This window comes from Akebia trifoliata, chromosome 11 (genome assembly GCF_017979445.1).
Source record: "Akebia trifoliata isolate Shusen 1 chromosome 11, ASM1797944v1, whole genome shotgun sequence".
Taxonomy (NCBI): domain Eukaryota; kingdom Viridiplantae; phylum Streptophyta; class Magnoliopsida; order Ranunculales; family Lardizabalaceae; genus Akebia; species Akebia trifoliata.
Window position 1 is genome coordinate 13616236 of NC_141385.1, and position 22748 is coordinate 13638983.

The window sequence follows — 22748 nt, forward strand, 5'->3', positions numbered from 1 at the left end:
CAAAATCTATATTACCACTAAATTCTAGAGGGTACTTTGTGAAAATTGAAAATTTTGACACGAAAATTCGATGGGCCAAAGCCCACAAATTTTAGAAAGCGAATTTTTGATGATCCCCAATTCAACGACTTAGAGCCATTAAATTTCTCCCATCCTCCATTAATTTAATGGTTTCTGTCTGTCAGAAGAAAGATTTGACAATGAAAATTTTGACGCCTTGCCTTGGTGCATCAAATTTTATGAAATTCCAGCCTTGGGCTGTCAAATTTAGGTTTTTTTCACATTGTGGCCGAGTTGTTACACTACATGAAAATTGGAAATTGACGGGTCAAGGCCCACAAATTTTAGAAATTGAATATTGACGGTCTAGGACCATCAAAATTCTAGACATTCCCAGATTTGACGGCTTAGAGCTGTTGAATTTCTCCCATCCTTAATTTGACAATTTCGACCTATCGAAAAAAAATTTGACAATGAAAAATTCAACACCTTTGTCCAACGAATTTTATGAAATTTGACGGCCGAGGACCGTCAAATTTGGGCTTTTTTCACATTGTGTTATTCCGCCAACTTGATGATCATGTGAGTCCAAAAAGCCTTAAGAAGGATGGGTTAGCCTAACTAACTAATTATTCTAGACTGACTAATTATTCAATACTACAGAACTAAAAGAAGACTTCATTGGGCTAGTGTAGCAGTTCACGTTTCTCAATTGAGGAGCACGGTCCACGTTCTATATTAATTGAGATGTGCTGGGGTGACATTGGGATTTACTATGATTTTCACATTTCAATATGTCACCCCAGCATTAGTTATCTTAATATTCTAACTTTTAGCATTAAATAAAAAATACATAGCTTGAAACTCGGCCATTTAAGTTTTAGTAATGAGTCAACTCAGTTTGATGAATTTTCGGAGTTGGTGCAAATAAATAATATCATTGAGTCAACTAAAAATCCAATGGAGTCCAGTTAAATAGATAGAGTTTCATTCAACTCGACGAGTTCTAAAACATAGGTTTGGGTTACCTAGACGTACAGAGTTTCAAACCTACCAAATTTGTGAGTTGGAGGTTCAAAGTTGCAATTCTCGGGAATTCAAATGGTAGAAATGAAGTTGAGTCATTGGAGGAGGTACAACTCTTACTCCGAAACTCCTTCCAAATAGGCCCCAAATCTATATTGGATCAAACCTTTGGTTAATCAGTCCACACAAAAGTTAGCTTCTCTAATCCTACCTACGGTAACAAGGATAAAATGTAATGTGGCTTATTAATAGTTTTACATAAAGACTAATGATAATCTGACTTGAAAATTTATACCCGGTCTGTACTCGGTAGATGTGGCAAGTGCACAAAACCATGGGTCTTTTTCTTGTGTATGCCAAAGAAAAAGATCTATGGTTTCACATCGACCGAGTTCAGACTGAGTGAAGTCCGAGTATCGCAACTCTTTACATAAACCTTTGCATTACTGCAATTTAGACCAAATCACAATCTTCTTAGCATTAGGATGGAGTTATCTTTAGGTTGTCTAGATTTTGTTACTATATAAGATTGTTGTGCTGTGTTTCCCATATAAATCCTATTAGGATTGATTGTAATTCATTGAAGATCCAAGAGAATCAATATAATGACAATCTTCTTTAAACCCCACACTTGTTACTATTTGAATAGTCAGTTGCACTCCATCACTTAAAAAATCCACACGCTCCATGTTTATGGTTGCACTCCAAAATAAAAAAATTGCATTCCTTAATTTTTTTTTTCCTTCTTCTTAAAAATTGGAGAGGAATCACAATACCAATTAAAGGTTCATTAAAGGCTGATTAAAAATCTGCAAAAGCTCCTACTAATGTTAGATTTGGTATTAAATTTTTGGGAGCTTTTGGTAATGGTGGATTCTTAAATTTGTTAGGTTGGAGTGCAATCGGTATTTGGTGATCTGCAACTAGTTGGTCCCTATAGAAAAGCATACCACGTTTTGGAATAGAAAATTTGACGGATCCAATGATTAGCTTGTTATTAGATCAGATCTGACAGTTGATATTTGTTCCATAGATTTTTTCTAATATTTAAGTCATATTAGGCTTATTTTTGCTAATACCAATATTTCAAACACTCTAAAACTTAAATACACTCCATTCTTTCACCCATTCATATTTTCATTTCATTTCAACATTCCCATCTTTTGCATGGAAGGTCTTGGCTTATAGTCAATAGTCATAGGAGGCCAGTCCAAATTGTTTTTATTTATTTACTCTTGAATTAGAGGAGACACTTCACATTAAATTACCTAATTAGCAAGGGAGGTAAGTTAAAAAATATATGTATTGATGTATTTGCACTGACCTTTGCTAATAAAGAGATGGGCATTAGACCTCAAACTACAAGAGCATGACAACCATCATACACTCTCCGTAAGCAATTCAGATCAACTTCTCTTTGTTAAGGGCAATTCTGAAGCCCTTGAGGGAGAGTGAGTGATGAACGCCGTGGCGTGACTCCATATACAAACTTCTAACTGATAATGGGATAGCTCCCCTCTTGATTTAAATCTACTTAAGCAAGACAAACATTGGTCACTCTCTCCCAAGGCTTCAAGCTTTCCCTAAAAAAGATGCTAGAAGCCTTTGAGGGAGAGTGAGCAATGGGTGCCCTAATATAATCCAACTTGCTCATACGCTCCACATTCACCTGATCTTCCAACTTGCATGTCGCACCTGTTTTAGAGTCTTGTTCTTTCTTCATAAATAATTCAAATTCTAGTTTTTGACGGCACTTGATCCACTCTTAATATAGAGATGTTTTCTTGGTTTTCTGTTTACACATCATATGCAAGGCACAACTTGTTCGCTCCCCCCCAAGTGCTCCTAATCCGTCATGCTTGGTATTGTCACCTTGCCGTAGATATCTAGCTGATATCCTACATGGCTAGGGTGACATGTCCAAGATGTCGAGGTTAGAAGCCCTTGAGGGAGAGTGAGCAATTGATGTCTTGATAAACCTTCACAACTCATACGCAAGGCACGACTTGTTTACTCTCCCCCAAGGGCTCATAATCCGTCATGCTTGGTATTGTCACCTACCATAGATATCTGGTTGATATCCTACATGGCTAGGGTGACATGCACAAGATGTTGAGGTTAGAAGCCCTTGAGGGAGAGTGAGCAATAGATGCCTTGATAATCTTTCACAACTCATAAGCAAGACGCGACTTGTTCACTCCCCACAAGTGCTCCTAACCAGTCATGCTTGGTAGTATCACCAGCCGTGGATACCTACCCAATCCTACACAGCTAGGGTGACCATGTCCAAGATGGTGAGTTTAGAAGTCCTTGAGGGAGAGTGAGCAATGGATGCCTTGATAAAACTTGACACACCATATGCAAGGCACGACTTGTTCGCTCTCGCCCCCAAGGGCACCTAGCCCATCACACTTGGTAGTGTCACCTGCCGTTCTACGTTGAAAGGGTGACAATGTCCAAGATGGATGTGTTAGAAGCCCTTGAGGGAGAGAGAACAACCAATGCCTTGAAGTTCCACGCATTTTGATCGCTCATTATCCTTGACCTTAATTACTTAGGTGAGGATTTGGGGCCTTCTTATAGGCCACTATCATTAACATTTGTGAAAAGATTTAGTCAATTTATGGGGACCAATTCAGTGGCCAAAACCAGATCCTTTCAATCCTCACAAGAGTTGGCCCTTAAGAGACTTGGCAAGTTACTTTTCTTTTTAAGAAGAATGGAATAAAGAAGTTTAGGCATCTCAACCACATCTATTATTACACCAAGTCAACGCTAAACATAAATATCATCACAAATTCCCCAAATTCCTTAATGATTTTCCTATCAAATAGCATTATTTACGAATAGAACATGGGTTCTCCTAACCCAATCGAAACCTCACGTTTACTCGAATAAAACCTTTTGATTTAGGAGAGAGATTCTCGGGCTATTCCACTACATCTCTAATTTCCACTTGATAGCATTGTCACAAAATTTTACAAATATTTTGATAATTCAAAAAAATTCCCACCATTAGATATCGGTCGATTAAATCCCAAAGTGACGAATTAATAAGCAATTTGCCAATTATCTTTCCCTTCCCCTCCGACCTCAAGAGTTTATTTTCTTCAACTTTAAATCTCTCTAGAACAAGATTGGGTTTTCAGGGTAGTTAAAGTTGATGTATTTTTGGGAACAAATCCAAAAACATCATTTATATAATCTCTGAAATTTATCATCTATTGGAGATACTTCTACATTTTTTTTTTTTTTTTCCAAATGCGTCTTCTCTTATTTAATTTAAAATTTTCTATTATTTTTACTCATCCATCTCAACATCCTCATTTTTACTACGTTCAATTTATTAACATGATACTTCTTGACAGTCTAACATTTCCCTTAATCATCTTATAAGATTTGGATTGGATCTTTATGAGATCCCAGATCCAGATCAGATCCTAAGTAATCGGATTGGCCTGAAGATACCATGCACTTGGATGAAGTTGTAAAATTTGTGAAAGATTATGCCACAGATCTGAGTGTAGTGCCAACCTTCACAAGTCCTCACACCCAACATATAAATAAAAAATAAGCATAAATACCAACTAATTTTGCCGCCTCTAACAGGAAAATCCCACATCTCAACTTTGTCTTGAAAGTAGCTGAAACCGTTAAAAGAAGATTGGCTTGTGGATATTTAGGGAAAAATTACTTAAAGGGCATTGGTGAAGGGATTTTTTTTTAAATAGTCACTAAGTTTTGGGGGATCTCTTAATGGTCAATTTAGTAAACTTTTCTTTTCTTGACAGTCTTTAACCTTATCTCACGTGTATAATGTCATTGAAATACCCAAATTATCATTTTCTCATCTTCTTTACATAGTTAGGTGTTCCAATGGTGATTGCGATTATTCCAACAATCATTGATCATATCCGATAATCTTTGATCATGAATGATGAATGGAGAATGATATTCTCTTAATTTTAAACATCTAAACATATTTTTATTATTATTTATTTTGATGATTTATAAATATAAAAAAAATTAAGAACAAAGTTGAGATTTGATTTTTTATTTTTTTTTATTTTTATAATTTCATCGAAACTTTTGATTTACAACTATTATTTATGCATTTTAGATATTTCGAGGAGATTTACTAAATATCGAAGTTGGAAAAGCGAAAAATTAAAAATAAAAAGACCTGGTTCACATTACAGTGTCAAGTTCACTATTTAATTACTGTCGAGTTAATTTGACAATTTTTTTCTTATATATGCAAATATTGTCGAGCTCAATAGTAATTAAATGACGAACTAGACTATAAAAAGTGGTGAACTCCACGCTGTAAATGTGAATCAAATTTTTTCGTCTTTTCAACTTCGATATTGGGTAAATCTCCTTGAAACACCAGAAATGCATAAATGAGAGTTGCAAATAAAAAATTACAGTTTAATCAAAAAAAAATTTCGAATCTCAATTTCGTTCTTAATTTTATATATATTTATTTTATAAATCATAAATATATATATATATATATATATATATATATATATATGTCTAGATGTTCAAAATTAAGAGAATATCATTTTCCATTCGTCATTTATGATCAAAGATCATCAGAACTGATTGCAATCGCTGTTGAAAACGTAACTACATGAAGAAGATGAGAAAAATGATAGTTTGAGTATTTTAAAGACTTTATACAAGTGAGATGAGGTTCATGAACTATTAAGAAAAGAAAAATTTACTAAATTGACTATTAAGAGACTGTTCAAAACTTAGGGATTATTTAAAAAAAAAGTCCCTCCACCAGAGTCCTTTAAGCAATTTTCCCTAATATTTATTACTATACATGTTTTTTTTTTTTTTTTTTCATATTAATCAATTTGATAATGGTTAAAGTATAATATACAATTGGTTTTCTTTCAAGTGGTGATGAGTATAAATCAACGTTCCCCTAAGAATAATGATTTTTATATTCTCAACTGATTAAATTGTTGGTGAGCCATCTTTTGCTTTAAACAAATATTTTTGAAAATTTAATCTTTATTTTTTTATTTTTAAATAAAATCTATAATATGCTTTGTCTTACATGTTAATTGCTAGAAACAAATTAAAAGGTAGATGAGAGTACTATTCTACCATCCTTTTTATTGGTTAAATATTTAGTTGGAAATTATTAATATTATTTGTTTATTTTTAATTTCTCGATAAACTGACGCTCAATAGGTGAAATTTATCAAACCATCCAAGGTTTAATGTAACAAACCAAAAATTTAACATTGGGGCATTGCTTGACTCTTAATGGAATGTGACACAAGGGGTAGACATAAAAAAAATCTTGGGAAAACACAACTTTTCACCTTGAGATCTCCCGTTATGAAGGAAAAAACCATTGTTATCAAAATTCTCGGGAAAATGAACTTTGATCGTTTAGATCTAACTTTAGGAATATTAAAAAAAATTTGTGGGGTTGGGATGTGCAATTGTAGAGACTAGTCTTATCCCAAAAAGGTATGAGAAAACCTTGCAATATCAAAAAGAGAAAAGGAAAAAAAAAAAATAGAAGGAGAGGCCTTTTAAGGTTTAAAAGAATGACAAGAAAATTCAAAACCTGATTTTAAATCTCAAATGAAATTGTTAAGATCAGACTAATCAATTTGAATCTTGGATGAGTTGATGCGATGGACGATTTATAGTGAGTATATCACTGGGTTGCTTTTGAGACCCAAATATTATTATATGGCACACCAAGTCAATTTTTGGAATGGGTTGGATTTTATCACTGGGTTCATTTTTCTATCATTTAGCTAATTTTAGTGGGGCATAAAATGGGGTGGATTTTATTTGAAATTTGTGATTCAAAATCCAAATTTAATGGGTTTAAAGTACATCCAATTAAAAAATGGGTTAAATGTGGATTGATGTTCCTTGATTCGAGTCAAATAACAAAGAAGTAGGGCAAAAAATCGTCAATAGATCCAAATTACCTGATCTGACCATATCTGGTAAGATCCAAGTCGGATTTTGATCTAGAAAACATCTGGCCCTCAATATGGACATATTCAAAACCAGTTCAGGCCTGACCCGTTTTAAGCACTAAATTTTAGTGTTATGTGGCTAAAGATCAATGTGACTAATTTTTTTTTTTTGCCACACGGCAATATTTGGCTTGATCAACATGAGGTAAAGCATTTATGCGAAACATCTCAGATTTTCTCATATATATAAAAAAAAATTTTAAAAAAATATTAGAAGAGGAACGGCCGGTAAATTTGGCGCCAAATCCTCTCAAATGTTTTCTAGGGTTCAACAGAGCTGAAACATCTCTCCAGTCTAGGGTTTGGCCATGACTTCTTCTCCTCCTCCTTCGAAGCGACTCCGTAAGAACCTGAGCGAAGATGATTCAACAAAAACTTCTCCTCAGAAGATCTCTCCTCTCGTGGTTTTTGCTCATGGCGCTGGTGCTCCTTCAACTTCCGAATGGATGATAAAGTATAAAGTTCCTCTCTCTCTCTCTAGTTTAATTGTAGACCAATTTTCAGAAACTCCTTTTTTCTCCCAAAAATGATGTCTTAGATTTGTTAAATTGCGTTTGATTTTAATTCATTTGGAAAACTCGTTTAAGCTAATAAAATTTATCAAATTGAGCTATTATATAGTACCCATGGTTTTGAAACTCGGTATTCGGTCTCATCTCGCCCCATAAGGATACTGAGTTGACTCGTCCATGTCACCTGGTCTCGGACAAGATAAACCATTTAACTATGTATATAATTGGGTTTAGTCCCATAGCTCAGTTGGTTTCACACATTGCAAAATCAACTTTGAGGTCGTGGGTTCAAGTCCAACTTACCCATACAAAAAACTATGTATATGATAATTTCTTATATAATAAGGTAGATTAGAGATGCTTAGTCACAAGATAATATTTATATTTTAGATAACAACTATTTAAATTATTAAAAAATTATTTATCTTATAAAAAAATGCTAAAAAAAATCTGGTTGACTTGGTATAGTCATATTGGACTTCGGATGAGTCAATGTGAAGCATAATTCACAATGAAAATCCCGCTCATTCACAAATGAAACTGACATGATTCATGTCTAGTTTCATGCCTTAGATCCCCTCAATATGTGATAGGAACCTTAAAAGACTATTCGAGCAACTTTTGGAGAAGAGTAAAGATAGGAGAGAGGAAGATTGGAAGAGAAAAAATTCTATTAGGTTTTATGTCTCATAAGTTCCTGAATCTCATCGTATAGAGATTGGGTTGGTTGTTGAACACTTCTAGTGTCATACCACACAGACGACCTCTAACACCGAGAAGAGGTTATAAATTAACTAGGTTAAAGTCAACAATGCATAAAAATTTGTTAGTTATGCACACCTTTTAAAGTTAAAAAATGGTGTTGTCTTCTCTCAAAATTCATCTTAGACTGCTTATTATGAGCTTCCAATGTTTAATTCTTTGAAGAAATGCTAAAAGATGCTAATTAATAGAGCATTTTTGTTAACTACAATATTTAATCCCATGGACATCAAGAATTTGGTTAAGTATCAATGGCATATGTTGCAAACAGACTGGGAAATAGTTGAGGTACTTGGGTCACAATTAAGCATAACATTGAATTCGAGAAGAAGAGCTCCCTAGACTACTAGAACACATAGTGGTCAAGTTCGGATTCTGTCAGTTCGTTTGATTCAGATGAATCCAAGAAAGTTTTGAAAAAAACATGGGAAAATTTCTGGTAGAGGGGCAGGTCGAGGGGTAGGCCAAAAAAATCGCACCTTTTTTTTTTTGTCAAAAAAAAGCAGTGATTAAATTAAAAAAATCAGCAGTGCTTATCCAATTAATCACCAAGTTTCGGCTAATCCCCTTTTTGATGATTTTTCTATAAGTTACCCTCAAAATTGAGAAAATTCTGTAATTGATATTTTCACTGAGAGTTAGCAACAGTAGGTCCTAGTAAAGCATCGCAGGAATGTATTTCTGGTGATGTAAATTTGGGTCTAGATATGCTTTTTAAGGGAATATTAAAGTATAAATTTTTGCATAGTTAAACAAGGTTAATAGCTTGCCTGAGATTAGTTTACACATGTTCTATTGTAATGATCAATTTGGTCAGGCTCCGGGTGCATCTTTTATAGCCAATTTGTGCTTGCCTTTGATTCTAATTTCTAGTAGACACACTGTTATCACCGATAGCTATGAAGGACATAGATATTTTACATAGTTCCCTCAAGATTGAGGTATGTCCACAGATCACACCGATTCCACTATGACGAGAAAATTCGCAGTTACAAAACACCCTTTCACCGAAAATAGATATGTATACCCACAGGAAAACCTAACTATGGTTTTATATAATACCAGTAAATTATGAAAATACCCTTGACCGGCATCTCCATTGTGTTAAATGATGAACAATACCAGTACCATTAGGCTCCACAAACCATAATAGTATCAACATAAGGTTCTTTTCTATTCTTTATCTGAAACCTTTTAAGAATCACTCAAGTGAGACATATGTAGACTTAATTCTCTTTTTCTTTAAGCTGTTGGAAATTTTGATATACTTTTTGTTAAAAATGTTAACGAAGTAGACGGATTTTGATACTGCTTCCAAACTAAAAGTTGGGTAAATTTCTGCAGATGGAAGGAAATGCTAGACAAGGCATTGCATGCTGTTGAAGTTGTTACCTTTGACTATCCATGTGAGTCTATTTAATAACCAATATTTTATTTTGGTTTCTGTATCATATCCTTAATAATCTTCAAATGCATTTAGTTTTCATGGACCTGTTCACGAAGGTTTTAAATACTTTAGATCAAATCTACGATATTCCTTGGTTAAACTTCAATTTCAAAGTTAGGATCATTGCAATATGTTCAAGAGGGTTCCGAAAAATTTAAGTTTTATTAAGAATGACTCATTGATGGATAAAATTAGATTTATAGAATTTGTTTGATACTGAAGAGTGGTTAGGCTTTTGGAAATTGAACTTTACTGAGCTTAATTACGATCAGAAATTAACCTACCACGCTTAATCCTTTGAAGATATCTCTGGCGGGAAACGTAGAGCTCCTCCCAAGGCAGAAAAATTAGTCGAGTATCACTCGGATATTGTCAAAGCAGCTGTTGCAAAATATCCTGGACATCCACTGATTTTAGTCGGGAAGTCCATGGGTTCAAGGTACACATTAGATTTTCTGCTCTCCTAAAGAAACATTTCTACTGCAATTTGCATGCTAATCCAAGCAAAGGGGATGATTATCTCTTCCTATCAAATTTTCTGTGTGTTTAGAAGCAAAGAAGCATGCCTTTCCTATTGTATTTGTTTTCTATCTAATTTTTCAATGTAGTGTCCTGGTTTTATTTGTACAGAGTCAGCTGCATGGTAGCAGGCGGGGAAGACATTGATGCTTCTGCGATAGTTTGCTTGGGCTACCCACTAAAGGTTTCATTATTATTTATATATGGCGCCTCGTTTTGCTTTAACACACTTGGACTAGCAGGTGACATGGTTTTAGACATAATTGAATGGAGGAACAAGACTCTTTCACTAGACCTCAAATTTTTGGGATAATGCTTTGATGACGATGATGGTGGTGGTAGTTCATTTTGCTTTGTATCATGCTTCCTTTCGGTTCGATTGTCCGAGTTTTTATTTCATCGGCACAATTTTTTTTGCACGCTGCTGTGTGGTGATGGGGAATATTTTGCTTGGAAATTTTGAATCCATGATGTGCTTTGTTTTCCCTCTTTGCAACAATCACACAAAAGAAATCTTCCACCATTTTTAACATAAGAAATTTTCCCGAGGGTATTTTCTTAATTTCACTGGTTTATGTAAAACCCTAGTGAGGTTTTCCTTGCTATATGTATGAGTCCTGCTAACCTGACTCCTTTGTGTACTTACTTGACTCCCTTTTCAAATTACCTTACAAAACCATAAATATCTGGACTTGTGTATCCTGAAGCAAGGATGTACGGTGATGTGAAAAGGGTGTCAAAGTGAGTACACAAAAAGTGAGTCAGATTCTCACAACTCATGTATATAAATGGATCAGGTTCAACAGCCAACGTTTTGTCCTATATGGGTTAGAAGTTTCAGAATGAGCTGATTTTTTATGAGAATGATCTCTATGGTGAGGAGACCATCCTCACAAAAAATCAGCCCATTCTGAAACCTCTAACCCCATCAAAAGTGGTTTCCAAATTAACGCTCCACAATTCTGTAACTTGTAGACAACTTTTGATGGGTTAGAAGTTTCAGAATGGGCTGATTTTTTGTGAGGATGATCTATATGGTGAGGAGATAGGATGATCAATATATATTTTTGGTGAAAAGGTGTAATCTGTAACTGTAGATTTTCTCTTCATAGTGGAATCAATATGATCCATGGACGTACCTCAAACTTGAGGGAACCACATAAATCAGTATGATATGTGTGATTGCATTTTGCTTTACTTTTCTTTATTTATTGTTCTTGGATTGATTTCTCTACTCTTTTTGCTGTAACTTATTCCTAATTACACTTATATGGTATAAGATATTGTGAGAATGAAGATGAGAAGTTCATCAATTCAACGAGCGTGAGAATATGAGTCAACGAGCATGCATGGATTGTTTAGTAGAGGTTTAGGAAAATTAAATCATAGCTGGCTCTGAAAAACATGCTATAATTTATTTGCATTCATCTCGTCATTATTTGTTTTTGTTTCAGGGTATGAATGGAGCAATACGAGATGACATTTTGCTCCAACTTCAAACTCCCATCATGTTTGTACAGGTACAAAGCTCTAAAATTTGGGTCTCTGTATGCTAGTTTTTCATCTCTTCCAGGTCTTGTTTTAACACGAGATCAATTGCCTAAAAAGGGTAGCAAAGATGGACTCTGTCCCCTCGATAAGCTTTCTGCTGTTTGCAAGAAGATGAAATCCGTCAACGAGTTGCATGTGATCGATGGTGGGGATCACTCATTTAAGATCGGAAAGAAGCATCTAGGATTGAATGGAACTAGTCAAGATGAAGCTGAAGATCAAGCTGTTAATGCAGTTGCAGAGTTCATCACTAAATCTCTTGGTGGAAGTTGACATCTTTCTTATGGTTTTTGGATCAGAAAGGATCACTGCTTCATGGATCATAGTACCTTCTTGTTTTTCTCCTTTAAATTCTTGTAAATATAACTGTTGTTCCCTCTGTAACTGAAAGGTTAATGAAACGTTGAAACTAGTTTGTATTATGTAATTTGATGGACTGCTAATCAATATTTTCGTTTTGTGTGACTAACTACACATGCATTGAGTGAGCATCTTTGGTGGTTTTCCATTAAGTGACCTCAACAAGTTTACATCTTGGATGGTATTTGAGTTGGAAAAAAAGAAAAGAATAATCTGACGGAATCAATGTGATCGTCTCCTTTCATTTAAAATCATGAGTAAACAAAAGGGTTTAAAAAAATTGCCTACAGGATATAATGAAGCCCTAATTATTATTGGGATTAGATTTTGCATCATCCAATCAAAATCTGATATGCTGACATAGAAATAAAAATGTATGTGATGATATATATAACAGGTTAACACATTAAAGAATGTGATAACAATTTTTGTAAGTTGGTATGAATTAAAAGAAAAAAAAAACTATTTAAAAAAAAAATTTAAGTCCATTAAATAAATAGGGAATGAGGTTTAGCTTTAAGAACACATCTCTGGAGAGGATTGCACTACATTGTGTTCAAATACAATTGTACTCCCAATTATGTACTACAGTACTTCTTAAGTTCACAATTTTCTTAGCCACACACTATCATGAGCAGTGAAGCCACCCAGATTGAAACTCTAATCCACACACGTGGCAATATCTCATGGGCTCAATACCCACGTCAGCTCCTCTCCCCCAACTGCAGCCACCACCCAAGTGGCCCCCTCCAGAAACTAAAGCCTTTCATCTCTTCTCTATCTTGAAAAATAAAATTGAAGAAAAATCTGCAAAATATCTTTCAATCCTCATGAAATTTGAACCTTTTCTGCCAAAATTTTGAGAACCCAGATCCCATTTTGTGATCTTGAATTGCTGCATGGAGGCTCTCAATGCAGCAAGCTTAACCCCAGTTTCAGTTCTTTCAGACACAAGAACAGAAACCAGAAAGATTTCATCATTCCTTCCAACTTCTCCACTCAAATTCACAAAATCTACCACTTTTTCAGCCAACCCACCAAATTTATCAGAGGTTTTAACAAGAAGTTTTAATGGGGGTTTAGTGGTTCTCTCTTCAGTTCTTAGTGGTGGGCTTGCAAGAGCTCTCACAAATGAGGAAGCCTTAGAACAATCTATGGGAAGCTCATCACCTGAGGGTAGTTCTGATTTTGGTCTTGGTGGTCTTGCTGATAGTGTTGTTAATTTTGGAACAGAAAACCCTTACGTTATAATTGGTGGAATCACTATTTTGGCAGTCCCTATAGTTTTATCTCAGGTTTTGAAGAACAAATCATGGGGTATTGAGACTGCAAAGAATTCTTATTCGAAATTGGCTGACGATGTTGATGCCCAATTGCTTGATATAAGGGCACCAGTGGAATCCAGAGAAGTGGGTAGTCCAGATATTCGAGGATTGAAGAAGAAGGCGGTATCGGTCGTTTATAAAAGTGAAGACAAGCAAGGGTTCTTAAAGAAGCTGTCTTTGAAATTCAAGGAACCAGAAAAGACTACATTGTTCATTCTAGACAAGTAAGCTTTTACTCCGATAGTTGTAGTTTCTATCTGTTACTATGTGAATAATGTTTGTAGTTTCTCTAATAATTTATTTTCTTTTCGGATACTTCATGTTCTTTGTGAAATTAGAAACTTTAATACCTTAATGCTAGTATTAAGTGACAGATTGAAAACTAGTTATCTTTGTAGATCAGGTATTGAAAACTTGTATTATAATTTAATGCAAGTAATAAAGAAATTGTGAGCACCGGACTTAAAAAAATGATGCCTTGGATACGAGTATGGCTCCCATTCGAAGATTTTGGATAATGTAGATGAAGTAATTGAGATCATTTTTTGTTTTTTTTTTCTTCCCTAAGCCAACTAGTTATCTTTATTCTCCTTTTTGCTAAAGGAAAATGATATGGTACCATATCTTTCAGATAGGATCACATTGCACGTTGAATGCATTCCATAGCCCCACACATGATAAACAAGTGTTTATTATGCTCAACATTAGTGATCATAGTCGTGAAAATGCAGTAGCCTCAATAAGTAATAAAATTAGGGAAAATTGATTGAGATGGTTCAATGAAAAGCAAGCAGAAGACCAAAAAGAAAGTGGATTGAGGTAGTGAGTGTGGATACGGACACACTTGAGTTTATATAAGATAGATCTAGAATAGCCATATTCCATTGTTTGTTGAGTTTTCTTTGTAAGAATAGCTAGACCATAGATCTACACGCACCAGATGAAATCATTGAAGATCCACACACAAAACCTTGGATACCTGAAGAAGCCCAAACACAAATTTAAAGGAACCAACAAAAGTACTTCATTCACATACTTACAACAGTTCCATTTGACACCTCTCTGGACTCCACATCTATTAAATAATTGACTAATCTAAAATTCTGTCCGACTTGTAGAAGTATCCAAACAAACAAATACCAAAAATATATGTCAAGTTGAAATTATCTCAATGTAAATTTCAGAGGAATGATAGAATGCATATACAACATAGGAGAGATGATACTTTTCCTCACTAGGATGTGGATTCAAGTTGCTCAACAAATTTAAGTCCTAGTCCCTAATAAGCGAAAAATCCATTGAATATCCAAAATATGGAAACAATTTTCAAAAACCACTATACAAACTGATCAAAATTGATTATCATATAAAACCCAATGCATGACCGTGATCCACATGGATCTTTATGAAAAAACTGCTGCCACGAGGCTTCGAACTGTAAATATCTGCTTTAGGATATATATGTCAGCTCTTTAGCAACAAGGGAGACCAATAGAGAAATGACTACAATACCAAGTTGGATGAAAACTTCCAGCCATCAAATGGTGTTTTGAAGGCTTGAGTACCCTAGTTCAGGGAAGGTTTGCAGCTCTTCATTGTCATAAATCCAAATGGGATGGTCTACTATCCTGTTTTGTGGAGAATAACTATGGCTTATAGATGACATAGGCACATAGCTGATCTACTTCAGTCCCATAATAAAATCAATCGCACTGTTTATGTATTCTCATTTAATTAAAATCTTTTTTTTTCTTGGGTTTAGCATTTGCAATTCTGCTACTATCATAGATGTAAATCTTTTTTTCTTTTTAAAATTCACATCTTTCTTGATTCACATATGGAATCATAGAATCAAGGATTTAAAGTTTGTGTTAATTTTTCAATGTTTACATTGGAAATTACTCCGTTGAAATTATTATGGAAACCAGGTTTGATGGGAACTCAGAACTGGTTGCCGAGTTGGTCACTGTGAATGGTTTCAAAGCCGCTTATGTGATAAAAGATGGAGCAGAAGGACCTCGAGGATGGATGGTGTTCATCTTTCTCATCCTTGTTATTTATTTAGGGTATCAAAATTTTAATTTATCCTTGCAATGTTTAATAAACCATGGAAATGAATTCCAATGTGGCAGAAAAGCGAGCTTCCATGGATACCACCTAAGAGAACGCCAAATCTTGATTTCGGCAATTTGACTGAAGCATTTAGTGATGCACTCGGAGTACGTGTCTCAACTTTCTTATTCAATTGTTATTTACCAAAATCTTTTATAGGTACACTAGATTACCACTACATTGTGAGTAGATATGCTTGATGGTAATAAAGTAGTTTGCTAGTAATTTTAATTAGGTAACTTAAGGGTTTGATGATAGAGGCGTCCTTCATCGATTACAAAATTATCTTAGGTGCATTTTTGAAAATTAATCCAATGTGGTGAGTTTATTTAGTATTTAAAATAGATTTTCTAACGAACGATATGCAGGAGGGATCCGATGCTTTTCCTGTTACCGTTGGACTAGCAGCAGCTACTGGCTTAGGCCTATTGGCATTTACAGAGGTTGGGCTGTTGACGTCTTTTTGTTTCTTAGAGTTAGTGATTGTTTTCTGGGATAAAGATGTTTATTTGACTAGAACATGAACATTGGCACATCAATCGTTATTTTTTCAGGTAGAAACAATACTCCAACTTCTTGGTTCAGCTGCATTGATCCAATTTGTCACCAAGAAATTTCTATTTGCAGAAGTGAGTCTCTGATGCTTTCTCGATTTCCATTATTTAATTTATGATATATTTGAAGGGAAGTGTTTTTCGACCATGAGGGACTAAATTTTCTGTGTTGTACATTGGATGTTCACTTGTGACCATTTCTTTCTCTGAACATTCAAATTTTTTTAATTTAAATCTTCCCAAGCTTTTAGTTGTCTATACTTGGATATGGTTGAGATATTTAATTGATTTGACTTTTAAAACTGAGGATGGATGCAAAATTTTTGTAAATATCATAGGCACAAAATCTAATAGAGGAGGAAGAAGGGGAGAGAGAGAGAGAGAGAGAGAGAGCGCTGGTGGTGGCAATGATGGGGAGGGTTGTGGTTGAAGGTGACAATAGTTGTGGGGGTGGGGAAGAAGAAGAAGAAGAAGAAGAATAGAGGAGATTAGAATTTTGATTTTGGGATGAAATTTGGTGGTGGATTTCTTTTATCATGGGGACATGTTGGAAAATGCAATCCAAACTTTGGTAGATTTTTGGATGAGGGTGGAAATCCATTTTTCATGTACAAAACCAATCAAACACATGGAAAATGGATTTCCCATCCATTTTCCATTCGCAATCAAACACACCCTACCTGATACGTTTGTTCCATGATGTATAATAATAAATAAAAAATTTATTGAAGGTTTCAAGTTTTGTTCAAGCTATGATACAAAAAAAGAAGATTATTAGCATAAAAAAGATTTGATAAGTTGTAAAATACTTTGGAATTAATGTACTAATGAATATGTGCACTGTACGATGTGTGGTAAACAAGCAACAAAGGAACTTTATTGAAGATTTTATTTGGTTCAATGTATGATACATACAAGAGAAAATGAATTATAATAAAAAAAATTATTTGAAATCATTTTAAATTAATGTATCGTAATGATTATGCGTTTTACATGAGACAAAAAGGAGACTTATTGAAGGTTACATGTTTGGTTCAATGTTAATAGAAATATATTTGACAAGTTGTAAAATCTTTTGTAATTAATGTACCATATTTGTTGCCTTGAAATTTAATGAAAAGACTTCTCTATATAAATCCTACCCCAAGGTTATGGCATCAAGCATTGTGCTATTGAGGATTTTGTGCAAAAACTCTTTTTTATTTGTGTAATTTCTTGTTATTTTGGTTCAAGATGTGTTTGCACTTGGCGATGCAAATCTTGATCGTTGTTCCTAGCATTTCATGTGAAGATGTTGAGTTTTTATCACTTAGCTGGAAGCAAAAGCTTGATGACAATACAAACTCGCTCGATCATGAAATCATGAAGTAAGAAAGACATGAGATTCTCTTTTGAAGTTGTGTTCTTCAGTTGGGCAGTAGTGTTGGAGAGGATTCAGACGATGGATCTCTTGATGCATAGAGGTTTTTGTGTGGCTAATTGTTATGCGATTTGCCTAGGGATGGAGAATTAATAGACCATATTTTGATGCATTGTAAGGTTTCTTTTGAGGTTTGGTCACATTCCTCCTTGGATCTGTGTAGGTCTTGTTCGAGTCTTGGTTAGCTCTTGAGAATTCTTTCTCTGGGACAAAGAGAGTGTTATGGAGTCTTACTCACTTCACAATTTTTGGGAATTTGGAAGTAGCGAAATGGCCAAATTTTTTAAGGCAAAAAATGCTGGATTCTCAAGCTCTAATTTTCTCAATCTTGGGTCTTTAATTTCTTTGGTCTAAAGTTTTTTAAGAGTTTAGAGGGATTTTCTTTGAAGATTTCAAAGGGAATTGGGAGAGAATATGTAGTGTTGCAAGAGAGTAATTTTTTGTACTTGCTTTCGCTTGGTTGGTCATCTCACCCGACCTTGCTTTTTAATGAAATTATATTTATTAAGAAAGGAAAAAGAAAGACATGAGAAAAAGAATTGGCCACCTATGATCAGTTCGGGTTGTTCAATTGGCGGGCAAGGATATAGCTAACAAACCATACACATCGAACAATATAAGATTCATTTTTATAATTCTATAATCGTCTTCTTTCTCAGAACATTTAAACATTTTTATTTTAAATCGTCCCAAGCTTTTACTTGTCTCTGCATTTGGATGCAGTTGAGATATTTCATTGAATTTATTTTTATAACCAAGGAAGTACGGAAAAGTTGTGTATGTCACAGTACAAAAATCTAACATGAAATTCAAATCTTACGTATCAAGAAAATCAATAGCTAGCTTATTTCCATTGCTTTCAACTGACAGGATCGAAAGGAAACTCTCCTACAAGTTGATGAGTTCTTGAACACCAAGGTTGCTCCAAAAGAGCTTGTCGATGAAATAAAGGTAACTCATTCTTACCACTATTTAAGCTCCATTTATTTATTTTATCTTCCAAGCCACATTAGAAGCTCATTTGATGACCGTGTGTTAGTAATGCACCCCATTTGCAGCTTTATCGATTTTGAAGAATATTTCATGATGGCTTGCTTTTTTCTGTTCTAATTTTGAATGAAGAGTAGCCATAATTATGACATGCGAATATTATTTCTTTGGTCTTATTTCATTGTATTTTCAGGAAATTGGTAAGGCTCTTCTACCATTACAAGAGGATAAAAAGGCCCTACCATCACCTACTGATACTGCTGTCCCTGATAGCTCTGTACAAAAAGCTGAAGCTGTTACTGAGCCAAAAGTAGAGGCAACTGTGGAACAACCTGAGATTAATTCGGCCTCTAAAACCAAAGTTAAAGAAGAATCACTTCCCTGTCAGTCAAGCCCGCTTTCGCCATTCCCTTACGTAATTACCTTACTTCATGCTCTTTATGTTCATTTTTTGTCAAACAATGTTTGTCGCATGTACGAATGTGGGTGATGGTCCCCATGATTGGGAGCCTGTCGACATCACCGGTTGTTGATGCTTGCAGTCATCCAATCACAGGGGCATGGTGACCGAGTTTGGATTCAGCAATTGTTTGGCTGGGGTCAGTTTGATTAATTGGGATAAATCCCGGAAAGTTTTGAAAAAGATTTTGGGTATTATACAAATGTTGTTTTTAGGTTTCTTCCCAAAAACCCATAATCTTTAGCCTCCCTAAAAAGCCTATATTGTTCTTAGGATTTGAGGTTGAAGAGTAATTTTTTACCATATTTGGCGATTAATCGGCATATCATCGATTGATTTGTTGATATAATTGGCTGGCCTCTTATTGGGTGAATTTTTCATAAATTAGAAGAATTATTTGACAATCCACTTGTTTTTCCTAGTGTATAGTTCTAGTAGGTTTTGGCATATGAAGTGAACTTATGTTACCACAACTACTTTATTAGTAACACCCAAACAAATAATTATGTTGGCCTCAGATTTATTTATATCCTTAACTGGTGTGTTGTAAAACAATTGGTGTGGGAATACAAACTCTTATTGAATGGATTGCATTTCAAACAATACATTCATCAAAGCAACATTTTGGTCTGCTTTACAATCAATTTTGTGGTGTTTGGCAATAAACTGATTTTTATTTTCTTGTCTTTCTGGTTGCAGTATCCAGATCTCAAGCCTCCATCATCTCCTTCCCCCTCACAGCCCTAAGATCTCATTGAAATATGGGATTGACGAATGTGTTTTTTCAACAGGAACTAGTTTGGATGGGAAATATGAGAGATTTTCAGCGAACTAATAAGAGTTCTGTCCAAGGAGTTTCTCGAGTTGAATTGGTGTGCTAAAACCGAAGAAAACAGCATTTGGTTTCATGAGTTAAGTCCTATTCTATGGTGGTCTTCCTGCCGTTGGTTCATCGACAACTTCGTTGCAACCAATTTTATTTTATTTTAGATTATGTTGATGTAAATGTTGAATAATGTATCAAGCTTTTGTTGATTCTGGTGTTTGTATTAGCTTTTTAACAACATTGGTCTCTGGTTAGTGTGGATTATTTTAGATCTTCAAATCATGGTCTTAGTTCCATATAGCACATGTATGGCAGTCATACATATGGACCCATCACATAGTAGATTTCAATTCTCATAATGTTCCGGGTTCTTAATCATTGTCCCTCATGGATGCAGCCCTTTGTGGTTGTCGAACTCACTCTCAATAATAAAAGACCCGACTAATTTTTTTTTTTTTTTTAACATAGTTGAATGGAGTAACATAGGTCATTTAGTTGACCTCAAATCTTTTGGACAAGGCTTTGTTGTTATGGTTGTTGTTGATCATTTAGATGCTTGTTCTTCAAAAAATGCTTGGAATGTATAAGCAATAGTTTGGTTCCATTATCTGAGACATCTTCTAATATTATCCATATTTGCCCTTTCACGCAGCATTTACCATAATCATTTGAGGTGATTTTCGAATGAATGAAGTGAGGACTGATGACATAAGAAGAGGGAATAATAAAACATATAAAGATAAATGCCTTAGCTCGGTAAATGACCCATGATTGAAAGATAATAATTTTCTTTTATAAAAATATAAAGATAATATTATATCTATTTTGTTTGTATATTGTCTATATATATATATATATATAATATATATATATATATATATATATATATATATATATATATGCTCTTTCGGTTAAGGGGGTAAAGGATAAAAGACAATAAAATAGGAGGGGTATCATTAAAATTCTTTGGGATTAAAGGAGTAAATGAGGAAATATGATAAAGTTAAGAGGTGAAGGAAAAGAAAGGCAATAAAATTGAAGGATTGTGAAGAGATAAAGTGGGGAAGTGTGACTCGATATAGGACAACGAATAATACTCCAATTAATTTATTGATTCTCAAAAGAATACTAAACAATTAGACATAAAAGAACATATTGATTCACAAAGGACACCAAACAATTAGAAATAAAGAGATATTTTTAAAAAAACCATAAATTTTACTGATCAAAGATACTTTCTAAACTATTAGATTCGTCACCTTATAGACCCAAAGTACCAAATAGTAAAAACTCCCAATTAGAATTAAACAATTCTAATATGACTAAAACTACTAATAATGACACCCCCAAAAAAAGGGAAATAAAAACTTGCAAAAAAATGAAAGCAAAACTTTCCTAAAATGGAAAGTTTTACAGAATATACTTGATTTGACCCCCTAAATGATTGAATTTTGCAACTTCATTTTGGAGCCAATTATCTTTTGATCATTGGCCAATGTAAAGTACTTGTCGAGACCTTCATGGTCACAAAGTTATGGCCTCCGAAATTTATGGTATATTTTTACCCTTTCTTTTGATTTTCTTTTGAACAATTGACTCCATGGCCTGTGTGTACCCTTCTTCTATGACCTCCGTATCAGGACTCCATCCCACTGTACTTGGAGGGATGTTATATGGGCTAGGTTCTAACAACCAACTAAAAAAGTAGTCAACATTTTGTCCTATATGAGTTGAAAGTTTCATAATAGACTGACTTTTTGTGAGGATGATCTACATCCCACTAGAGATCTTCCTCACAAAAAATCAAGTCATTCTGAAATGTCTAACCCCAACAAAAGTGGTTTACAAGCTGAAGAATCCTGGACTGTTAATTTGTAAATAGAGATTTTGGAATGAGCTGATTTTTTGTGAAGATGATCTCTTCACCATAGAAAAACTTCTGCCCATCCCAAAACTTCCAACCACACACACACACACACACACACACACACACACACACACACACATATATATATATATATATATGAAACATTGGCTATTGAACCTGACCCTATATATATATATGAAATCATGTTTAGTAGCTAGAATTTTGTCTTATATGAGTTCAAAGTTTCATAATAGACTGACTTTTTGTGAGGGTGATCTACATCCCACTAGAGATCTTCCTCACAAAAAATCAGGCCATTCTGAAATGTCTAACCCCAACAAAAGTGATTTACAAGCTGAAGAATCCTGGACCGTTAATTTGTAAATAGAGATTTTGGAATGAGCTGATTTTTTGTGAAGATGATCTCCTCACCATAGAAAAACTTCTGCCCATCCCAAAACTTCCAACCCACACACACACACACACCACACACACACACACACACACACACACATATATATATATATATATATGAAACATTAGCTATTGAACCTGACCCTATATATATATATGAAATCATGTTTAGTAGCTAAAATTTTGTTTTATATGGCTAAAAGTTTAGGAATGGACTGATTTTTTGTGAGAATGACCTCTATAGTGAGGAGATCATCATCACAAGAATCAGCCCTTTCCAAGGCTTCTAACCCCATAAAAGTGATTTACAAATTAACAATAAAAAAAGATAGTCCATGATTCTTCAACTTGTAAATTGGGGTTAAAAGCTTCAAAATTAGCTTATTTTTTATGAGAATGAACTCCTTACCATAGATATTATTCTCACAAAAAATTTCCAAACTTTTAGTCCATATAGGAAAAAGTACTTTGACTATTGAAATTGACCCACATATATGTAGTGTTCCGCAACCAATGTTGGGAGCCAAAATTTGTTCAATATGGCTTCAAAGTTTTGAATTGGGCTGATGTTTTGTGAGGA

At 34.4% G+C, this 22748-nt stretch overlaps 2 protein-coding genes across 3 annotated transcripts; both read left to right on the plus strand.

Annotated features, from left to right (window-relative positions):
• The first annotated feature begins 7237 nt into the window (after positions 1 to 7237).
• LOC147390995 (alpha/beta-Hydrolases superfamily protein) lies at positions 7238 to 12778 on the plus strand. 2 transcript variants are annotated; one of them, XR_015182808.1, is made up of 7 exons: positions 7238 to 7503; positions 9668 to 9729; positions 10074 to 10209; positions 10401 to 10473; positions 11744 to 11809; positions 11898 to 12231; positions 12722 to 12778. XR_015182808.1 is itself a non-coding variant. In XM_086458493.1 (6 exons), exons 1-6 carry the CDS (start codon positions 7358 to 7360, stop codon positions 12111 to 12113), a joined length of 699 nt encoding a protein of 232 aa, XP_086314619.1. In that variant the 5' UTR covers positions 7238 to 7357; the 3' UTR covers positions 12114 to 12312. The 2 variants fall into 2 exon arrangements, 1 of the variants encoding a protein (XP_086314619.1); XM_086458493.1 differs by lacking the exon at positions 12722 to 12778 and having other exon boundaries at positions 11898 to 12312.
• A 152-nt stretch (positions 12779 to 12930) lies between these two features.
• On the plus strand, positions 12931 to 20166 carry LOC147390996 (rhodanese-like domain-containing protein 4, chloroplastic). The gene is made up of 8 exons (XM_086458492.1): positions 12931 to 13749; positions 15454 to 15556; positions 15658 to 15744; positions 16006 to 16080; positions 16192 to 16266; positions 18482 to 18562; positions 18795 to 19016; positions 19761 to 20166. The coding sequence occupies exons 1-8, from the start codon at positions 13100 to 13102 to the stop codon at positions 19806 to 19808; spliced, it is 1341 nt and encodes a 446-aa protein (XP_086314618.1). The 5' UTR covers positions 12931 to 13099; the 3' UTR covers positions 19809 to 20166.
• Positions 20167 to 22748: the final 2582 nt, after the last annotated feature.

What these genes read in the sequence shown, in the direction of transcription:
- LOC147390995 (XM_086458493.1), top strand. Translation starts at nt 7,358, where the DNA reads ATGACTTCTTCTCCTCCTCCTTCGAAGCGACTCCGTAAGAACCTGAGC. An exon ending in ACTTCCGAATGGATGATAAA is followed by an intron (nt 7,504 to 9,667) that starts GTATAAAGTTCC and finishes AAATTTCTGCAG; the next exon opens with ATGGAAGGAAATGCTAGACA. An exon ending in GGGAAGTCCATGGGTTCAAG is followed by an intron (nt 10,210 to 10,400) that starts GTACACATTAGA and finishes TTATTTGTACAG; the next exon opens with AGTCAGCTGCATGGTAGCAG.
- LOC147390996 (XM_086458492.1), top strand. Translation starts at nt 13,100, where the DNA reads ATGGAGGCTCTCAATGCAGCAAGCTTAACCCCAGTTTCAGTTCTTTCA. An exon ending in AGCTTGTCGATGAAATAAAG is followed by an intron (nt 18,563 to 18,794) that starts GTAACTCATTCT and finishes TTGTATTTTCAG; the next exon opens with GAAATTGGTAAGGCTCTTCT. An exon ending in CGCTTTCGCCATTCCCTTAC is followed by an intron (nt 19,017 to 19,760) that starts GTAATTACCTTA and finishes TTCTGGTTGCAG; the next exon opens with TATCCAGATCTCAAGCCTCC.